This window comes from Lepidochelys kempii, chromosome 15 (assembly GCF_965140265.1).
Source record: "Lepidochelys kempii isolate rLepKem1 chromosome 15, rLepKem1.hap2, whole genome shotgun sequence".
Classification (NCBI taxonomy): Eukaryota; Metazoa; Chordata; order Testudines; family Cheloniidae; genus Lepidochelys; species Lepidochelys kempii.
Genome location: NC_133270.1, coordinates 24,406,602 through 24,428,800, shown reverse-complemented (window position 1 = coordinate 24,428,800; position 22,199 = coordinate 24,406,602). Strand labels below are relative to the sequence as shown.

At 51.7% G+C, this 22,199-nt stretch overlaps 1 protein-coding gene across 20 annotated transcripts in view; it reads right to left on the bottom strand.

Moving 5' to 3' along the window:
* Positions 1–22,199, bottom strand: part of NCOR2 (nuclear receptor corepressor 2) — a 412,043-nt gene that overhangs the window by 98,099 nt on the left and 291,745 nt on the right. For 18 of the 20 annotated variants that reach the window (XM_073313442.1, XM_073313441.1, XM_073313453.1 and 15 more), the window contains 3 exons: positions 8,153–8,277; positions 7,062–7,234; positions 3,588–3,650 (listed from right to left, as the gene is read on the bottom strand). In XM_073313442.1, the coding sequence (XP_073169543.1) occupies positions 3,588–3,650; positions 7,062–7,234; positions 8,153–8,277 (361 nt within the window). Of the gene's footprint in view, positions 1–3,587; positions 3,651–7,061; positions 7,235–8,152; positions 8,278–15,362; positions 15,542–15,961; positions 16,144–22,199 lie in introns of those variants that run through there. The other 2 variants (XM_073313460.1, XM_073313461.1) reach the window with 2 other exon arrangements.

The window sequence follows — 22,199 nt, the reverse complement described above, 5'->3', positions numbered from 1 at the left end:
CCTTGCAAGAGCACAAGGGGCAACAGAGCAGAAGGGGGCAACAGAGCAGAAATCTGGACGTTTTGCGTGCACACACACAGTGAAGTGTGTTTCCACACACATGCAAGCTAAGCAGAAGAAGGCTAAGAAGGCGGCTTCATGTGGACCCGTTTAATTCATTTAATGTCAATGTGCGTGCTAGTTTACAAGTAAAAAGGCTGGTGTTTCTAACTGCCAGCCCTGAAAACTCAGCCTGGCTATCTGAGAATCAAGTGGGGGTCGCTTCCCTTCTTGTGCATCATCACCTGAGCTGAAGGTGCTGCAGGCCAAACAACACCTGCGCAGCCGCCCACTGTCCTCCGAGTATGCCCTCACCTGTGTCAATCCAATGCTTGCCATGTGTTTGAACAGGAGAGGAGGAGGCCCAAAGTGGGACAGACCCCTTAGCCCTAGGCTTGCAGAGCCAGCACAGTTCACACGACTGAAAGTGGCCAAAGCTTATTTTTGTTCCTGAAGTCAGCAGATCTAAGCCCCAGTGATGCACAGGGAGGAAAAGCTGCTGAGTAAGAAGGTGCCAGCATTACATAGTCCCTTTGCAAAGTAAAACCACATGTTAAAGCTTTGGGGAAAGCCCTGAGCTGCATCTAGAATGGTCACTAGCTCTTCAATAAATCCCCCGAACCTAGCAGCGAGCTAAGCACTCCCAGGTCCGGGGCGTGAGAGCATGAGCAAGGATAAACCATCCTGCAGTGAAAACTCCATCCAAATTGACGCAGCCTGAGGTCCAAGCCAATGGGAGTGGATTCGCTGTCTACCCACCACCCGGTCCAAAAGCAAGTGAGGTAACTCCTGGAGCAACTACAGCTAATCAAAACTGCCTGCTTATACCTTTGAATCACAGTCGCAATGGAAGAAGCCTATGATATCAGAACACACGGCCCCATAATTACATCAGTCGCTGTACATTTTGGCAGACTATCGAATCAAAGTCTATTACAAAATAAAAGTGTTGTTAAACAAGAACTTCACCCGTACAACGTTCTCGTTCCTCTAGTTAACTTTAATAATATGGTACTCCCCACTGTTGTCTCACCCTATGTCCGTAATACCTCCTTCTCTTACTTAAAATCTCTCCGTTCAGCATCGCTATGCAAGTGCTGTCAAATATGCTCACCCAGATTGCAATCCGGAGAGATTATTCAACTACACTGCTTTACTGCCCCAAACCAAGTTCCTTGGCATACGTGCTGCTGGGCTTTACCCTTACAGCCATCAGCTGGAAGGATCAGACTGGGACTGACGACTGAGGTTCTTTTTGAATGTTCAGAATGCCAACCAGCTGCAGGCTAAAAAAAATAATCCAGCCCCAAGCTTTGGAAGTGCCGGTTAGAGCGCATTCAAACTCGCTGGGTGCACTCAACAGGAAAATGCCTTGTGAAGCTGGCTGGGGCCTGGCAAGACGGGAATTTAGCTTCCCTGCAGACACCTGAGACAGAAACCTCGCTACTTTCCAGGCCACTGCATGGGGGAAACATCATGCAAGTGGCCAGGTGAAGGGGGGGGGGGCAAACCCCACACTCCCGTGGACTGATCCAACCCTGCGTAGGTTGGAGCACTGCCTGCTGCCTTTCTATGCAAATTGGACAGGTGCTGGGGTGACTGGATGCCCCCTCCCCAAAGTTCCATCCTCCATCTGGCTTAGGTGGGTGGCTACCAAGACTGTTCCTTTCAGCACAGCCCCACCGTGCAGCCTACATGGCTCTTCCACAGTAAAATCGGAAAGAGGGGGCTGCTCAAAGGGATCCTTACAGCAGAAATCCACTGACCGGCAGCTGCTAATCCCAGCAGCTGGAGCTCAGCCAGGCAGCCTGACTGAAGTCTATCTCGTGACAAGTCTAGAGAGAGTAATGCTTGGCCGTACACAAGACTGGCCCAGGGGTTTATAGAGGGTCCGAATGGCTCAAATGAGAACAAGCCAAACATATCGGTGTATTCGTATTCGACACAAACCGAGTCCGGGATGCTGCAGGTACGTGAGAGGCCAGAGGCTATGCTCCAGGTGCCTCCTGCAGGGACTTTTCCCCAGCTGATCGAACACCTGCCAGCAAGTCTGTCTGCATTTGCTGTCCCCAAATGAAGCTCGTTTCCATTTGAAGCTGCACGTCTACACTACTCACAGGCCAGAAGAAAGGGAGCAAGCTGAAAGGGCTGCACTCTGCACGGGCTGGGAACTCAACCGCAGATCAACAGGACATGACTTTGGAAAAAATTAAACAGCAGAAATCTTGGCACAGGAGTCCGACAAACGAGGGGGAAGTGGCAAGGGGAGCCTGCTACACTCAGCACATTTACACAACGGTCTCAGCGATGGGCTCTCTCTCTCTCGGCCACAGGACACAAAACAAACCTCCTCCGGCGAGCAGCCTCGCCCCGGGTAAAGGGACAGCCCTGTCTCAGCGTTCAGCAGGAGAATCCCCATCTGCGATCACACTTCGGGGGCCTGGGGGCTCTCGGCCGATGATGCGTCAGTGGCAGTCGCTTTACGAACAGCAGCACATCCTCCGAAGGAGGCGGCAGAGATCAGAAACTCTGACTTGCCATTAGTGGGCGACTGCAGTTGTGCAGTTATGGGCTGGGGAGGTTATCTTCTACTCTTTTTGCACATGGGAGTCCCCCTGCATGGACATCAGGGTACATGCCTTTTACCGGTGTGGGGCCACGTGTGTATCACGAACACACGGAAAGTGACCCCAAATTGGGGGTCAGGAAGGAATTTTCCCCCAGGTCAGATTGGCAAAGACCTTAGGGGCAGAGGGTCGCCTTCCTCTGCATGGGTCATGGATTATCTGCTGGGCTTGGCTGGGTATATCTCACTAAAACAATTTCCTGCCACTGCAGGGACCTTGGGCACTGGGCACCTTGGTCCCTCCAGTTTTCTGCCTGTGGCACACAACAGTTCAGTCTCCTGAGGATAAAATACTCTGGTCTAATTCTGGCTGTTGGACTTGGTGTGGAGGTGGGTGGGTGGTGTTCGATGGCCTGTGATATGTAGGTGGTCAGACTAGATGAGCCCTTCCAGTCTTTAACTCCGTGACACAGAGCTAAACCCCAGCTATCTAGCCCAGGCCTGCAAACCACCACCTGCTCTCCCAGTTCGACACCAACACGAGTTCTGGCCATGCAGCCACCTCCTGTAGCGACCTCGCTTCAGCACAGAGCCCAGACAATGCTACACCACCTTGTCCTGCCATGACCCAAATCAATCACGTATGACTCCTGGAGCAAGCGCTGACAAAATCCCCAAACTTGCTGCCAACTTTGTAGCTTGTTACCAAAACTAACACAAAAGCACTTTTCTCAGACTATACAGGTCCTCGCTCCTGCTCGCCTAAACCGAGCATAAATCAGGAGTTACTTCACTGAAGTCAATGGGTTTACACAGTGGGTGAAAGCAGTGTAAAGAAGAGCAGAATCAGGCCCCCAAGATTCAGTGTGGTAACACACCCATGTTGTCTGTGCTGGGCGAGTACCATCTAACTCCACAGACTGGCTTCTTTTCCAGACCATCAGAACTGGCAGATGGGGGGAAAAACTGTATTGTATATTACCTTTTTTGGCCGTTTCCATTTCTTCCTCTGTCCAGCGAGAACTTTCATTCATCTCCAAAGAAGCTGAAAAATAAAGAGACAGAACCAAGCGGTCACGGTGAGAGGTATTTAAAATGTACGAAACACAGCAACTGAGCCAGAAAATCTCAGGAGGGTGACTTGCGCCCAAATGCCAGCCATTCCAATCAGAATACACTGTACACGGATAGCGCCTTTCATCTGAGCATCCCAAAGTGCTTCACAAGCCTCCGTGCCAGGCTTAGATATGGGGAGGTGCCAGGCCCAATATCGCCGAGCCAGCATAGTGTTCGGCACACTGACGGAAGGTCTGAGCGGAAGGTAGCTTTGGGCTGGGAAAACCAAGCCAGCCCCGTTAGGGAAACTGTGTTTTGCCAGTGATATAATGGTCCCACTTGCCCTGGTCTTGCAGAAAAAAGGTGTGACGCAGTTACTGATTTTAGTCTAATCGTGTGGAGAGGTGTCGTCGGTGGGGTGGCAAGAGCTGAGAACTCAGCCCGGATGCAGGGATGTGGTCAACTCAACAATACTGATCAACCCCCGGGGAGCGGAGAGTCAGTAGGGGGAGCCCGTCGTCAGCAAATCTGATGCACTCAGAGAGATGGTGCAATGCCCAGGCGATCAGAGATTTCCAGAGATTCTGCATGCAGCACCTTGGGCTATGTCTGAGTCACTTTCACACCCAACGAGAACCTCAGAGCAACAGTGACACTCCAGAGGCCTGGATGCGACCGTGCCCTCCAACCAGCACAGTAAGAGATGGGTGCCAGCTATGCCCAGCATTCACTTATATTCTCCACCCCCATGCTCCATGCCCTGGACATTGTGGGCCTGAGTAATGTATTCACTTTGAAATAATCCTGCTGGCAGCCTGGCACATGTGAGCAAACCCGACAACAACAAACCAGTATGTGAGTCAGAGACAGACAGCCCCCAGTAAGAAAACAGATTTCCGTTTCAGCTGCCAACAGGCGGAGCATTATTTCAACACTGAGGAGAGAGGTTTTGACCATGTTCTTTTAAAATGGAAACTAGGCCAACAGGCTAGGTTAAAGGACACGAGTGGGGAGGAGAAGCAGCATCTCCAAGAAGCTTGTAAAGGCTCTTGGGCTCTGGAGGGGGAAGGGTATAGCTCTGATGCCCACAACCTGTTAGGTACCAGGGCCTGGGAGTGAGAAAAATGCATTTTCTTCATAGCTGACTGCACCAGATTGCAGGTGTCACCTCGTGGAAGTCACTGCAGGTCATTTCCTCCATTAGAAATATAGTCCCCACAGAGATCCAGCCAGCACATGTTAGCTCAGCCGGTAGAACAAAATCAATACCTGTGAATTTTCTTTCCCCCTCCATGGGCAAATTAGGGCTTCAAGATTTATTTGCTGTAAGTATCCCAAACACACTTGACTAGGCATTTAATTGCGTTTTAATAAGATTGTTAGTGTATGTTAAATAAATGTCAGATAAATGGCCTATTGGGTTTGATTAATGATATTTATGGAGGTTGAGCAGTTACGTAACAGATGTCTACTGGGAGCTGCAACGTGCTGTAGCTAAACCACAGTATGGGGTTTTTGTTTGTTTTTTAATGTTCAATGGGTATTTAACATGCGGTAACTGTCTTTGCCAACCTAAATTAAATCACTCCTGGGGAGACACAAAGTGTAACCGATTGCTTTGGCAGGCCAGTGACATCAGCCCATTTTTGGGTCACTTTACTATTGTCAGCAGTCTTTTCTCCCCGCTTATGATTCCATTGGAGACCTCTGGAGGAAACATGCTACCTAAATGACTGGGATTATTCCCGATCGCTATTGGCATAATGCCTGCATGCTAGCACTATACCCACAAAGACAGTCGTTGCCCTGGAGAGCTCAGTCAAGGGTTTAGTCAATACTCAGCAGATGAATCAACGGACATTTACAGACATAATTTATACTAATAAAGACACCGCATTCAGTAAGGAAATTCTCCAATAGACAGAAGGCAGGTCATCCCTAAAATGTTTTTAATTGTCTTGCATGGATCAATGTTTCTTTAGTATTTGCTATAGGGAATCAGGCAAATACTGCAGTCGGTTTATCAAAGACAGCCCTGGATAGTTCCCAGGGGCAACCACCATCTTTCTGTCAGTCATAGAAGAGAGGGAAAGACACACACCATCTACCATCGCCTGGATATGGCACTTTTCAACACTTACAAGTCCCCATGTGGCTGGCAGTGGAAGCTATCACCTTTGTATGGGTCTCAGCTGCATGCAGGATCCTTGTCTCCTGTCGTTCCAAACTAAGGGCTACGCTAGCTGTCTGTCCCTGCATTTTAGGGTGAGATCAGTTTGACTTCTCTCTCTCGTTTCTGACGACACCCCAGGCACCACCCTGACAGCCTGAGATGCCCTAAAGTCTCAGGAAACATAATGGCATGTTCAGGATGTTCCGGGGTTGTCATATTGGGTCCTCTCATTTGAAATCACTGCACACGTGTTTGCACAGCAGGGAGGTTGGCTGAAACGGGGCAGGGAATCAGAGCTGCGTTGAACAGGCTAGCCCAACAAGCAAAGTCCCAAGCACAGACCGCGTGGGACAGAAAGTATTAGGAGTAAGTGATGTGCTGAGGATCTCCTACTCTGGAAGAAACATGGCATCACAGGCTACAGGTAGAGAGTTGTCCCAGCCTTCCCCTCACTGAGCCATCATCTGTGGTACCCACAAAGGCAAGGCCTGGATTTCCGACACCACGGTCACTGCAACAAGCTGCGTCAGAGCCGTCGCTCATCCTTACTGCTTCTGAGCCCAGGCACACTATAAACTGGAGGGAGCGGGGGGCCAGGGCAGGGAGGGAGAATGAGCAAATGACTCCAAGCGAGGCCCCCGGGCAGGTGCAGCGCCCTGGGAATCTGCTGGATGTGGAGCTCTCACGGACAGTCTGAGCCCGCCTCAGGACACATGGTAAGACACTCCACCAGCCAGACTCCCAAGGATGGCCTCGCACTCAATAGCCACCGGCAGTAGAGAGATGCCTGCATGAAGATCGCACGGCTTTGCTGAAAATGGCACGATTCCCTTTGCCTTTCTCCAGCGCTTTCCAGCTGAGGTTCCACGTGATGCAAACCTCACCTGGTGAGACACAGGCCTGGCCCTTTGAGATGCCTCCTGTCCAGCTAGATGAATTCCACTGGGTAATCCTGAGGTGCTGGTGAAACGTCACTCACACTCCTCAGGAGAGGAGGAATTTTAAAGAGCCAGGGCTGTAGGAGGATGATAATACTGTCCATGTCCAGATAGAGAAACTGAGGCATGGTGACATGTCCCAGGCTGCCTAATGAATCAGTGACAAAACAGAGGCGAAACCCAGCAGCCTTTGTTCCTAAGGCCTTCCCTCCTCCCAGCTGGCTGGATTGCTACAAATCCCTCCTCCCCACCTTGAGTTACGGAGGCTTTGTGCCTAGCCGGTACGTACCCAGCTCTGTGTTCTGCTGTGGAGCGGCTGCCTCCTCATGGTTGGCCTCATTAGCCATGGAACGGGTGATGCGGCCTTTGCGCCTGCCCTGACTGTTGGCAGTTTTACGCCCTTTGGAAGTGATGGCTTCTTTCTCGTCGTTATCTTCCCCTGACGTGTCGTCATTCTTCTCCCTGCAAGAGCGGGGAAATCACTGGGTGACGGGATCTATTTCAGGAGTTTGCAACGAGGGCACTTTCCCTGACTTTGGGTGGGTTGGGGTTTTTTGTTTTGTTTTTTTTGCAGGTGGTTGCAGTTCCAAGAGCGCGCAGAGACCTGACAGAGACAGGTTTAACGCTGGGCCATTCAAATTTATCATCACCTCCTCCTCATTTATCTTTCTGAAAGGGACCTGCTGGTAAATGTCTAGGCAGCCTGGATATAATGAAGCCAGATGTTCTCCTAAGTCAAGTATTAAGCCCATTACAGATAGCTAGCAGTCTGCCTGCCAACCTTTCCCAGCAACAAATCCGGCGTTCCCTGCTAAGCCATGCTGTGCCAAGCATTAAGACAGGCACACTTATAAAACTGGTCCGTCCCTTGAGCTGGAAGATCTCACATTGACCTCAACACCACTAAAGGTGAAGCTCTATGCTCCACTGCATCCTGATTTCTGCTTTGATTCTAGGAGGCTCAGCAATATCTTGCAACAATAAAATAAACCCTGGTATCAAAGCTGCTTCATGGACTGATCGGCTTTATAAAGCAAGTCAGTGATTTCTTCTAGGCTCGCCAGGAATGTGGGGGAAGAGGGGAAACCTATAAATGAATAGACTCGCTCCTTTGCTAGCAGCAGGTTTAGCCTGCGCCGTGCGAGGAGAAGAGAGCGGTACACACAGCACATCCAAGGTAACCTGCAAAAGGATCACCCAGTACTGGGATCAGAGCCCAGATTCTGCTGGATGCACTTCAAAACATTGACCACTTCCCCTCCCACTCCTTCCAGTGCGGCTCTCCTGAAGGAGGGAGCATTGAGATGATGCATTCCCAGACCAGTGCACACTATGATCCCTAGGGGTGAGGAGTAGAGAGAAAGGCGAAAACTTGCTTACTTTGTCAGTTCTTCTTTATCGTTTTCTGCTTCCTGTTTGTCTTCCTCCTTCTCTGCCTCCTTCTCCTTTTCTTTCTCTTTTTCATCCTTCTCCTCTTGGCTGCTACGGGGCATCTGCTGCTGCTGCTGCAAAACAAGGGACAATTCAAAAAAGAAATGTTGAGGCAGATAAATCTTAGCACCTGGACTAAACCAAACAAGAGCATTTAAACTATGCTGAAGGGGCTGACTGAGAAGGGAAACAAACAACAAAGCGCTGCTTAAGCCACGGTGTGGACATCTGCAGGCCAGCGGGTCAGAAAGCTGAATGCAGAGATCAGAGCCCTTTTTGGGTCTGTCCTTAGGGGCCTGATCCAAAGCCCATTAAGGTGAATGGAAAGGCTACAGAAGCTATGAGGCTAACAATGACGCAATGCGTGTCGGGTCAAGCGACGCAAGACATTCTGCACAGAAGAAGTGAGCCTGACCCCAGATCACCTGAGGGAGAATCCGCACAGCTTGACAGACACTTCACTGAGAAGCTGTTATTCCCATTTGCCCCAAACGCTGCTGGGTGTGAGGCACCCACCTGTCTTTACCCTCCTTTAAGAGAGGTTTCAGAGTAGTAGCCGTGTTAGTCTGTATTCGCAAAAAGAAAAGGAGTATTTGTGGCACCTTAGAGACTAACCAATTTATTAGTCTCTAAGGTGCCACAAGTCCTCCTTTCCTTCAAGACAGTTCGTGCAGGAGCTCGCCTTGCTTCCAGGCATTTCATGTTACCAAACAGGAACTTTTCTAAAACGATAATAATGATGCTGGATTCCATTTTGCAGCTGCAGGAAGACAGCATGGGGGAGGCCCGGTTCCTCAGCCCTCCTTCTGGCTAGCATCAAATGAAAGGAATTCCACAGAGACGTAGAAATTAGAGACAGAAATGATTTATTAAGCCACGCTCCTCCCCAGCTAATACAGGACTGTTTCCTACAGTACATCCACCAGGGCTTGCCTAGTGCAGCTTTCCTGGGGAGAGGATTCCACAGGCTGAAAGGAAGAAACCTCCAACTGAACTGATCCGCAGAAGGGCTGATCCCGAATGATCTGTGCAGCCCGTTTGCAGCTGCTAGGAAGGTGCTTTGTGGCAGAGACGTGCGATTTGATGGCACACCCCAGTGTTGCCTGTGAACACAACTCTCCCGTGCACCAGCGTTCTGCGCCAAGCCAACTCTTGTGCCTCAAAGGGTTAGTGCTAAATGAGACGTGCAGAGCTACTGAAATGGGCTACGGGAAGTGACAGGAAAACATCTTGTTCTTTAAGGCCTTGATTCAGCAAAGTACTGGAGGCACGTGCTTCACTTTAAGGATGCGCTCACGACTTCAGCACCCCTCTATTGGTGTGGGGTGGGGGTTTATATTTTATGGGATCCCAGCTCGCCACAAACCAAATGGCAACCGTCAAGAGCGAGGCTGATTCTCTGCTGCCTGCCGCCCTGCGGTGGCATCTGCACGTGCACAGCGGGAGCAGGAAGCCCAGCCAGATCAGAAGGGCAGCCTTTCACGCCTGCTGGGCACTAGTGAAAATGACAACAGGAGGCGTGACGCAGTGAAGAATCGGACGTAGTGACGAGAGAACTTTGAAAGGGTTGGAACCACAGTTCAGAGAATACGCAATTGCTTTTCAAACCTTCCTCTGATCCGCTGGAAGCTCTGTAGCCTGCAACAGGCTGTCTCAGGAGATTTCTGGGGCAGGTAAACCCAGATTAGCTGGAAGCCTGGGCTCTCAGGGCTGGCGATAGTTAAATGTCTGTAAGTATTGACCACTCCCGCTCCTGCAATGAATTCTGCATGGGCAGCCACTGGGCCTGTGTAGGCACGGAGCTCCACTGATGTGGCACTGACTGCAGAGGGGCAGGCTCTAAAGGGTTTATATCGAGATCTGGGATTGGAAACAGTGCTCCTCTCTCTGGGGTGAGGGAGCCCCTTGAAAGGTAAGAGATGTTCTCTCAAACCAATTCACACAGCTGCTAGAAGAATCAGGCAAGTTCAGAGAAGCCGTTTGGTTATTTAAATGCCGCATCATCAAATCAATACAGGACATTTAGACTCGTGCATTGATGCAAGCATAAATAACAAGGCCCTACAAGCAAGTGCTTCTGTGCCTGCAGGGTAAAGCCAGAAAAATGCCCTTGTCTAGCCAAATCCCCAATGCACGTACTCATTCATCCAAAAGATCACACTAGAGGAACTGCTGCCAATGCATCTACATAGACAGGAAGCAGCAGTGGAGGGCGTTAGATGGCAGGAAATTGGGGGCGGGATCTTTCAGACCTCATTGTGGGTTAGCGAGAGCAGCCAGTATGGGGCTAAACTTAGTGTCATTCATTAATAATACTCACTAATGCTAACAAACTGTTGCATTCATTTCAAGGCGGCTGGGTTTGCATGTAGCACTCTCACGGCAAAAAGGAATCTCACAACCTCCAGGGACCCGTGTCTCCAGAATGCGACAGGTCTGATTTACACCCACCAAAAGGCTCAGTTGAGACTGAAACTCTCCCTCTACCTCAGCTCCTCCTCCCTCACTGGCCTGGTCCCACCCCCTCTACACAAACAGGGTCAAATATGTCACATGCTCGTAGTCCCTCTCCCTGCACTGCGGCAGAGAGGCCTGATTTCCCTGCTACCCCCAGGCAGGTGGTTAAGGAGGGGCGCAGAGCTGCACGAGGATCATTCTGAACACAGCACGTGGCAAAGACCACGCTGACGGGGAAGGACACAACAACATCCCTGGGTTGCAACAATGCTGCCCTGAACTCCATGACCCTTTCTGAGTCATGGATGTGGTTCACCAGTGAACTCTGTAGCTTAGGTTCGGCTTGGACAAAGAGCCACAAGATTAGCAAGACTCCCTGAGCTTCGAGGGGCCCGACAGTCTCCTGAGGAGAGGCGGCTGGGTGAAGTGGGCTAGAGCTTCTAATTTGGTCAGAACCGGCACACTCCCTTCCTAGTAACCATTTCACCAATGAGGCACAAGCGGTTTCAGGAAAAAAAAATCTTAGTACTTTTTTTGACCCTTGTTACTGCCCTTTCCTGACATCCAGCAAAAGGGGAGCAGACCTGCCTCCCTCTCCCTTGCAATGGACTGAATTACTCTGTGTGATGCCAGCCCAGGAAGTGCAGATGCCAATGTGCCAGAGTGTGTGTAAAAGGCTGGGACAGAGTGTCCCTCGCTGCATCACACCCACTCGGGCTGGAAGGTGTTTGAGCAGCCACAGATTTTTACCCCCAGCGCTCCCCCGGAGGGCCTGCTGCAGCTCTCTCCCACCGAACCCATGCCATGGTGTCCGAGTGATGCCAGGACCCCGGGAGCATGGGATGAACTAGCCAAGGCCGCACGCTCCCCCTTTGCTGCTCGGCTGCCAGGCGCGGGGCGGGGTGGGCTTGTTTGGGGAGCTATTGTGGGAAGGCCAGTGAAAAGAGGGGCCTTGTGTTTTTAACACCAGCCAGCCACAGTGGGTGTTATGTAGTTAGGGGTGCTCCCAGGGCTGAGTCACTAGCCGATCCTCACTGCCAGCCAGCCCTGGCTGCCCCGGCATCTCCTCACCACTTTCCTCCCCCTGCCCTGATGATGCTTCCCTGGAGGGCTACCCAGGAGTGCCCCATTCTCCTCCCAGAGCCACAGGAGCCTTTGGCAGTCACAGCCCCTTGCACTAAGGTATCACTTGTCCGCCCTCCCTCCAGAAGGGACCATGGACACTCCTCGCTGCCTGGGGCGATGCAGGCAGGAATTCTCTAACACGGTCAAGAGAAGGCTTGCTCTGACCTGGTCACACAACCCTATCTCATTAATCTCCAGACAGACTGATTCCTTCCGGTGTCTGTGGCTTTGCAGGCACTGGGAAACAGGCCTCTGCGCATCAGATGGAATCCAGGATGCAGAGCAGAAGCGCACTAGCTGCCACTATGTCCAAGTGCCCATCTTCCACCCTGAGGTCAACGATTAATTGAGTGAACCAGGAGACGGGTCACCACGCGGGCGAGCAGCCCCTCCCTGCCAGACGGCTACAGGCCCTAAACACCTCTGTGACCACAACAGCAACAAATTGCCTCCTATTCCTGCAAAAATGCCAGCTTCTCAGCTAGAGGCCTCACTGATAAACCCACCAGCCAGCCTGCAGAGCGCTACAGTGCAAACGTGTCCCTGCCCTGCTGCAGCTGCCCCGCCATATCACTGGTTCCCCTCTGCTCAGGCCTAGTCTACACCTAGAACTTAGGTTGACTTAGCTACACTGGACAGGGCTGGGGATGAAATTGACAAGCCTATTCCTGGCCTGCAAAAAGGGAGCCAGCAGGCAGAGCTGAGATTATCATAAGGGACCAACAGAGAGGAAGGATGGTCCAGTGGTTAGAGCACTAGCCTAGGACATGGGAGACCTAGGTTCGAATCCCTGCATTGCCACAGGCTTCCTGTGAGAGCCTGAGCAACTCACCTAGCTGCTCTCGGCCTCAGTTCTCCATATAGAAAAATGGGTATAATAGCACTTCTCAACATCACAGGGGGTGTGGTGAGGTGCCCAGAGATGGAGGTACCTTAGAGAGATCAACTCCTAGGAGGGTGGTGAAGCACTGGAATGCGTTACCTAGGGAGGTGGGGGAATCTCCTTCCTTAGAGGTTTTCAAGGTCAGGCTTGACAAAGCCCTAGCTGGGATGATTTAGTTGAGGATTGGTCCTGCTTTGAGCATGGGGTTGGACTAGTCAGTGCTTCTCAAGCTATCTGACGTGGGGGACCGGCAATTTTTTCCCCCAATGTGCGCGCAGACTGGCAGCCGATGGCTTGCGGACCGGCGCCGGTCCGCGGACCACCACTTTGAGTAGCACTGGACTAGATGACCTCCTGAGGTCCCTTCCAACCCTGATATTCTATGATAATAGCCACATACAGAGTTCTTGTCCATGGCATCACAAAGCTGTGTTCCTGAGGGAAGGCTTGTTACCATCTTATCTTGTGTTTGCACTTATTCAAACCAGAGTGCTGTAATCCTGTAAGGCAATCACAGCTCTTCTGCAAAGTATCAGATTGGGATAGCACAGATGATAATGATCTCTGAGCGCCAACGAGCAAAAGCACAGGGTGGGACGGGAGCAAAAAGGCAACGAAACACACCCACCGAAATACATGTGCACGCGGACGCAGCCCGAAGCGAGTCTATGTCCCTTGCATGGCCGCGAAATAGGATATGCATTTGAGCAATTTGATTCTTCAACAGAAAAGATAAACCCAACCTGCTTGAGAGGGTTTGTGGGGTACGTACACAAAAAAGGCTGTGTCCGGGTCTCCTTCCCTCCCAACGAAAGCTGCTGCATTAAAAAAAAATTGCCCCACAGAACACTTTTAAGCAAGTCTGATGCAATGTCAACCACAGCATTAACCTAGCATCACCTCGCAGGAAAATGTGTGCTTCACCCCACCAAAAAACAAATAAAATAGCCAGTGTTTGGGCCCTGGGCTGGGCTACCCACATGGCAGCACTGCCCTAAGGCAGATCAGAACAGCATAGGTGGACAGATGACCTTGAGAATCAATACGTCTCACTCCAGCAGAGGGAATGGTTATTATTACGATGCCCCATCCCACCTGTAAAACAACATCAGCGTCAACATCTTTAGCACAAGGCCACCGAGGAAAAATGATCCTGATTCAGCTTGTAATCCTTCCCCCAGTCAGAAGGCCTCCTGGCTAAATGGCTCTTCAAATTGCGTATTCCTAGCAGATTTCTTATTGAAACTATGTATTCCCCATGCTGCGAATCCACTGCAGCAAAAGGAAAGCCAGGAGCCGTTCGCAGAGCCCCAGAGTGCAGCGAGATACCCTGCGAAGGAACCTTGGCTGTACTGACAAATGCCACACGTTTACCACCAAAGCAGTGAGCATCACGCTGAAACCCAGCAAGCCTGGCTGGGAAGAGAACACCGAGTAACCGGGAGAGGTTGAGCCCACACACTGCAGTACAGTTCAGATGCAAACAGGAAGTGCTCCAAGTACCTGCTCTGGCTCTCCAAGAACGTGGACACCTCCCAGTGATTATGAATTTATACTGCAGTAGCACCGTGGAACCCGGGTCACCGACCCGGACCCCATGGTTCCAGGCACTGCACAAATGCAGAAAAGACAGACCCTTACCCAGAAGCCAAATCAAAAACCGTGAAGTAAAACAAAAACAAAGCAAACAAAAGACTTGGAGGGGAAAATAAAGGGATCTAGATGTCTTGTCGGCACACTCCACAGCAAAACTACAAAAGGAAAGGACGGGCCGACCAGCTCTCAGCAGGAAAACACCTGGAGTCAGCGCGTCGTGGCTCCTCGCCCAAGGCACGACTAGGCCTAGCAGTATATTTTGTAGCACTGCGTGACATCCAGTTTTCAGGGTCACTGTTCCACAGTCTCTTTGCCAGGAAATATTTCCCTGATATCCAGCCCACAGCCCCTCTGCTTTATCTAATCCCAGTGCCCTCCGGGGGGAAGCGGCAAGCGGTGCTGGGGGTTAGTGTGGATCCTCTCTCATCATAGGGTGGACGATACTGATGAGCATGGCGTATTTCCAAGGGTGGGCAAGAGCAGAACTAACTCCTGGCAGTGCAAGCATCCATCTATCCAGGATACAGATCAGCCCCCATTTCTGTAGTATCTGAGCCCCTCCCAGTGTGACACACGTATCTTCATAACAGCCCTGACAGGCACAGCAGGGCTCTTGTCTCATTACAGAGATGGGCCAGGAGGCACAGGGAGCTACGTGACGTGCCCAAGGTCCCATGGGAAGTTTGTGGCAGAGCAGGGACTTGCAGTCTCTCAGGACCTAGGCTAGCCCTCTAACCCCTAGACCCATCCTTCTCTAGCATCGACGCTGGCGCTTCGCGTTCCCTTCAATCCCTCCTGTTTATTGAACTCAGCTTGGACACAAACAATGTGTCTCACAGCCCCGGGGTGCAGGCTGACGTTCCCCGGAGCCCTTCCGCCTGAGCTGCACAGTAACTATGAACAGCTGCTCACCTTTGTCCTCATTTCCCAGAGGACTCGGATTAGCTCTAGACAAGCACGGAGCTTGCAGCCCTTCCTAGAAGCCGTGTGCACCTCTAGTTAACTCGCCTTCCAGGCTGTGACAGCGCCCACCCACTGGCATCGCCAGCCAAACCCCCCCATGCCCAGCAGCTCTCTTGTCTTGACAATAATACACACCCAAGTGACACCCCGCCCCCAGGTGGGAATCGGCCTTGCCAACTCCTTTGGGCTGTAATGTCATGAGGATTTCGTCCGCCGCGAAGCTTTCACTGCTCGCCAGCCCCTCCCTTTCCCTCCTCTCGAGGTCCCGGCTCCCGAGGCAGTCCTCCCATTCCCTGAGCAGCCGAGGGGCTTCTCGCTGCACCCCTCCCTGCCATACGGCCGCGGGGAGGGAAAGGTGCAGCTCCTCCCACTTCTCTGTTTACTTCCTCCCAGAGCCAGCAGCTGCTGAGATCTGGCGGGAGGCCGCAGGAGGAGGGGTGGGGAGCGGGCTTCGTGCGTTCAGCTCCCCTCCGGCCCCCAGAGAACAAGGAGGGGACTCAGCCCCCCGCAAGGGGCGAGCGTCCCTCTCGGGGAGCTCGGCAGCAGAGTGCCAGGGTGGATCTCAGCAAAGTCTTTTCTGTCGGTCCAGTCAGGGAGGTTTCCCCGCCCTCGGAAAGCTCCAGCCAGATTCACAGGCACCACGCGGGAGCCAGACCCAGCTCGCATGCAGCAGTCCCCGCTTGGAAGGACGGCAGCCTCTACCCACCGGCGAGCCGGCTCCCCGAAGCACTTACTTCCAGCTCCATCCCGGACCCTGCCTCGTGCGAGCTGCTGCTCCCGTACAGCCCCATGGCCAGCTCCCGGTGCTTCCCGCTCCCCCTCACAGCCCTGCCAGCCGGGCGGGGTGCGTCTACATTCTCCGGCTCGGGAGGCTTCCTGACGATTTGCATAGTTAAGCCGTAAACTAACCACAACATTCCTCTTACGATTTTGCAATCGGCTGGAATAATGTGGTCGCGCTAAGACGGGCCGATGAATCATGATCTATAAACCACAGCGCTCGTCACCGGGGCTCAGGGCTGGCTGCAGCCAGCGTGATTCATCTCAGGGGATGCCAGGGTTAATTTACAGCACATTGCTATTTATTTTCCAAGCTTTCAAACCTCCGGAGAGTTCCTGTTCCTGCCTTCCCCTCCCCTCCGCTCCGCTCCGCCCAGTGGGGCCGTGATACTCGAGGCCATGGCACCGTGTCAAGAGGATCAAGACAATTCCTCTGCAACGCACAGGAACCTCACAGGCTAGAGGGGATTGTGCATGTAACCCCAGAAGCGTGGCCTCCTGCACCTTGCGTCCAGGAGAGACTCACGTTCTCCAACAACCTCACTCAGGCCCCTAACCCCGCTCAACGGAGCCATCAAAACCCCCAGCAAAGAAACATCACACGGCTCCGCTCCCGACCCTGGCCACTGACTCAGTCCTTAGTGTTTGACTTATCGAGGCACCTAGGGCCCCGGCGGGGCTAGGGACTGTACGAACACAGAACAAAAAGACTGTCCCTGCCACTGAGGGGCTGTTCCTTCAGTCACGCTCTGCCAGCACCGTTGGGGAGAGAGCCTTCCCCTCTGCAGCTCCCGCTGCCTGGAATGCTCTCCCGGTGCCTCTGTTGGTTTATCTAGGATGGGCCTCCTCCCTTTCCTTCCCCTCAAGCTCCCCTCTCCAGGAGCACAAGAGCTTTCTGCCCCGTGCCAGCCTCTGGAAGTTTCATCCTGCCTCGCCAATGCTCCCATCCTGAGCCACGCTGTTCTCCCCAGTGCACGCCTCTCCCTCCGCTACTACGTCACTCTGCAGAGCCACTGGGGAGCTGCTGGGAGCAGAGACCTGCTGCTACGTGCGTTGAATTGCAGGGCGCACCTACCAGACACAAGGGTACCTAAGCTGCACACTCTACAGCAGGGGAACTCGGGGGGGAGAAGGGTGAAACCTCTGGTCCCATCTCCCCATCGTGGTGAGACGATCGCAGGGTGGTGCAGGCGTGAGTTAAAGACGATTTATGAGGCCTCACTGTTCTGAGACCCCCCCCAGCATAGCCTCCCTTGGGGAGTGGGCCACACGGTTGGTTTTTTTAATCCCCACTGATTTTTGCTGATCAGGCTTGCAGCAGGATTCACTCCTCTGCTCTGCTCACAAGGCCAAATTCTTCTCCAGTAAACCTTTCATGTGGCCACTAGCGCTGCCGGTACATCACAGCACGGCAGCTTCAGAAATGTAGGTGTCCTGCAAGACCCTCCATGCACCTACCGCAAGGCTATTCAGGCTCCCAGACTTCCCACAAAAAGCAAAAGGGGGGATTCTTTTGTACAAGCCACAAACAACGTACTTGCTGCAATATGATCCCCCAAAGAAGGCTGTGCCTGCCCCAAAGAGCCCCCGATTCCAGGGCTCTCTTTGCTGACCTGCACCCAGCACAAGTCAGTATTTCCGAGGACAGGAATTTGCAGCATGGAGGTCCCAGCAGGTTTGTGAGGGATAAAAGGTACACTTAGGACTGGAATGAGGCACGTGCTTTACAATCAGTTGAGAGGCAAAGTGAATGCACGTATGCACGCACACGCGCATGTGCCCACCAATGCCACGAGCAGGCTAAGCACGGACCCTCAGAGACGCTTCCCCCTCGGGTTCACTGTGCTACTTCCACCCTCTCTCTTAGCTCTCAATATACAGTACTAATGAGTTTGCACACTGATCACTACACTGTGACTCCTGGCACTGCTCAGAATGCACAGCTCCCCCACTTCCATCCATTAGAAAAACCACGGTGGGGAGGAGAACTCACAAATATCTGGAAGAAACTCTCTCTTCCTTTTATTCCTCAAAACAACCCCTTACATCACCACCACCCAGCTCTAATCCCCACTCATAGCTCCAGCGGCGCCTCTGATCAGTCCCCTTTCTCCTCCTTCCGTGGTTCTCCAAGGAAGACTTGCCACCCCACCTCAATTGCTGTCCTGACCTCCAAGTTGCACAGGCCAAGCCTGCAGGACATGAGACAGCACAATTAAGCTGAACCCCTGCACCTCTCTGTGTCCCAGGTAACACTCAACGGACCCTAGGGCCTGGAGCTTGAATGCATCCTGCAGCGAACAGGCACGACCCCCCTCCCCACATCTCTAGATATTGCACCTCCCCACGACAGCTCTCGTGATGTAATGAGTGATGCATGCCCTGAAGAGAAGCCGTGAGCCAAGCAAGCTCATTTAATCACCTCTCCAACTCATCCCATGACACCTCCAGCAGCACAGTTCTAGGATATTTTTCTAGTATTAATGACATGGCTTTTACAATCACCACCTTGGCTTTGTTCTGTGCTCTCCAGGGCAATGCTCTGACACTAGCGAAACCTCCTTCCTCCCTGAGACAATATCGCCTTCCAACCAAATTGGTAGCAAGCGGAGTGCCTCCGGGATCAAGCAGAGTGCCCCAAGGGTCGGTCTAGGGGCCGGTTTTGTTCAATATCTTCATTAATGATCTGGAGGATGGTGTGGATTGCACCCTCAGCAAGTTTGCAGATGACACTAAACTGAGAGGAGTGGTAGATACGCTGGAGGGCAGGGATAGGATACAGAGGGCCCTAGACAAATGAGAGGCTTGGGCCAAAAGAAATCTGATGAGGTTCAACAAGGACAAGTGCTGAGTCCTGCACTTAGGGCGGAAGAATTCCATGCACCGGTACAGACTAGGGACCAAGTGGCTAGGCAGCAGTTCTGCAGAAAAGGACCTAGGGGTTACGGTGGATGAGAAACTGGATGAGAGTCAACAGTGTGCCATTGTTGCCAAGAAAGCTAACCTCATTTTGGGCTGGACAAGTAGGAGCATTGCCAGCAGATCAAGGGACATGATCATTCCACTCTATTTGGCATTGGTGAGGCCTCATGTGGAGTACTATGTCCAGTTTTGGGCCCCACACTACAAGAAGGGTGTGGAAAAATTGGAAAGAGTCCAGTGGAGGGCAACACAAATGATTAGGGGGCTGGAGCACATAACTTATGAGGAGAGGCTGAGGGAACTGGGATTATTTAGTCTGCAGAAGAGAAGAATGATTTCTCTTTGATAGCTGCTTTCAACTACCTGAAAGAGGGTTCCAAAGAGGATGGATCGAGACTGTTCTCAGTGGTACCAGATGATAGAACAAGGAACAATGGTCTCAAGTTGCAGTGGGGGAGGTTTAGGTTGGATATGAGGAAAAACTTTTTCACTAGGAGGGTGGTGAAGCACTGGAATGGGTTACCTAGCGAGGTGGTGGAATCTCCTTCCTTAGAGGTTTTTAAGGTCAAGCTTGACAATGTCCTGGCTGGGATGATTTAGTTGGGGATTGGTCCTGCTTTGAGCAGGGGGTTGGACAAGATGACCTCCTGAGGTCCCTTCCAACCCTGATAGTCTATGAAATTTGTTCTGACAGCGACTTCTAAAAGTGTTCCAAAGCTCATACGAACCCTCTGACAACCCAGTGCACTTTTTTCCCCTTCTTTTTACAGCTGTTTGGGGAGTGTTTTCTCCTACCACACAGCGCCAGAGACTTGATTTTCCTTTGGGTGACTTCAGAAGAATGGCTCTGATTCTGTTTCCCATTTGCGTTTGGTTGGCCAACAGGCTAGCTCTGAGACCATCGCATGTGATCAGAGTGACAAATTTTTCAAAAAGTTCAGAGAAAAAAAGTTCGCCTTCCTCTGTAGCATGGGGCACGGGTCACTTGCTGGAGGATTCTCTGCTCCTTGAGGTCTTCAAACTACAATTTGAGGACTTCAATAGCACAGATATAGGTGTGAGGTCTTTTTTAGGAGTGGTGGGTGAAATTCTGTGGCCTGCATTGTGCAAGAGGTCAGACTAGATGATCATAATGGTCCCTTCTGGCCTAAATATCTATGAATCTATGAATCTATGAGACCAGCTTAAGGCAAAGGGTTAAAGGGACCTCGGCACGGAAGCACCAGGAGGCCTGTGGTTGTCTTTTCTACATGAGCTTGGAGTGTCTGTGTGGGGGGACAGCACTGGCCTTATTAAGGAACCCACTCTATGGGCCACATTATGTACGACCCTGCTTGGGTACGGAGAATCCCATCCCCCCAGCGCACTCACACAGGAGGCAGCCATAGACTCCAACCCAGACAACGGCTACAGACTTCAGTAGGTATGTTGCACAGGCGGTCCCTTTAGAGGATCAGGCCCGTAACATGGCTGAAGGCACTGGAGTTGCCAGTTTGCACTGCCTTGTAGGAGTCTTCCCTCTCCTCCTGCATTGATGAGCACCACCAGAAGAGCCCTGGCTACACCTTTGAAATGGTGCAGCAAGTCCCGTCGCTTCAAGCACTTCGTCCAGGGCTTCCCAACTCTGCTACTTCAGCCGTGCACCTCCTTCCTGTCCCCACCTGGATCTGCTGCAGATGAGGCATCGTTCACTCCCCAGTGAGTGGCCTGGCGCAGCCTGCTCCACAGCCAAACAGCATGTGAATCTTGTACCTTTAATGGGACAACCACATACTGTCTCTTGCAGTTAACATGAGCAGGAGTAACTTGTGTGCATGGAGAGAAGCTGAACCTACCGCTACACATATGAGAACCTCTGTCAATTCCCTCTTCTAACCACTAGCAAACACTGCCATCACCCCACGATGTCTCCCCCAAAGCATCCTTGGATTGTGTCAGTCGACATTATAGCAGAGACGGGGCAGAGACACTTACGACAGCGGCTTGATGCCAGGCAGCCGCTGCAAATAGCATCAGTCAGACCACAACCCACAGGCGGCCCTTGCAGACAGGATGGATATAGAGCACAGGGTGGATGGCTGAGGCTTTTATTATTGGTTTTAAAGTATATACGTATCACCCAGGTCCCAAAGTCTTCGCTGTAATTGTCTGGAATGTCCCAATCCCCAAGCCTTACATCTCATTACCATCCTTGGCACCCTCCACTCACAGGGAAACACCTCAAATCAAAGCATGCTATCACCGAAACAACATGCAGAGAATGAGGAATAGCTGTCGGGTGCTTGACTTTGATGACTGCTGTCCTGAGCCTCCATCTGAGAGAGCAACTGTGGAAGCAGAATGAAATCAAAGAGCTGGGTTGTCGATTCTATAAGGAAAACAAGTGCATAAAAAATATGCAGAGTCAAGAACTGGCCTAATTCTGCCGAGAAGTCCTAGCACAGAAGAATAAACCATGGAACGTGATCCTTTGCTAGTGTGCAATGGAACTGTAGGGACTTGCATTTCTGTATGGTGACTAATCTTCACAGGATATGGAAAAGGCCTACAGCAGTCGATAAAGTAGAGCCACTTCCCTATAGGTACTTTGAACAGTCCTATAGAATGATAGAAAATCTTGCTACAAGGTGGTTAAAAAAAATCCCCAACAAACCCTTCAGAAAGGGGATGATTCTCGGTTGATCAGTTTTGTCTCACTGTTACCTTAGGCTCCCTGTCCACCTGTTGTATCCATCTGTGGACTCGTCTCATACTTACATTACAAGCTCCGCCGGACTGAGGCGCTCTTTCTGATATGTCTTTGTACTGCACCGAGCACAACGGAGCCCTGGTCTCGGACCAGGGTCCCTTGGTGTTCCCACAATACAAACAATAGTAGAGTCTATAAGGGTTTATACCCATGACATGCATCCGACCAAGTGGGTATCCATCCATGAAAGCTTATGCTCCAATACGTCTGTTAGTCTATAAGGTGCCAGAGGATTCCTTGAAGGGTTTTAGAGTGACTTCTATAGAACCTTGTCAGTTTGATCCCTCTTAAGTCCTCCCAGGCATTTCCATAAGGGGGTTGGTTTCCTGCTCGTGTTTTTTTTTTTTTTTAAGTGAATTGATTGCCTGTGCAAGAGGAGTCCCAAGAGATCGGAAGAAGGATAGGGATGACCATATTTGTACATGGGGATGGAGGACAGCCCACACTCACTGACCCAGTCAGGAAATGGATTTTTCTCCTCTTCTGTGGTTTGCCTTCTCACCCACTAAGTGTCTTATACT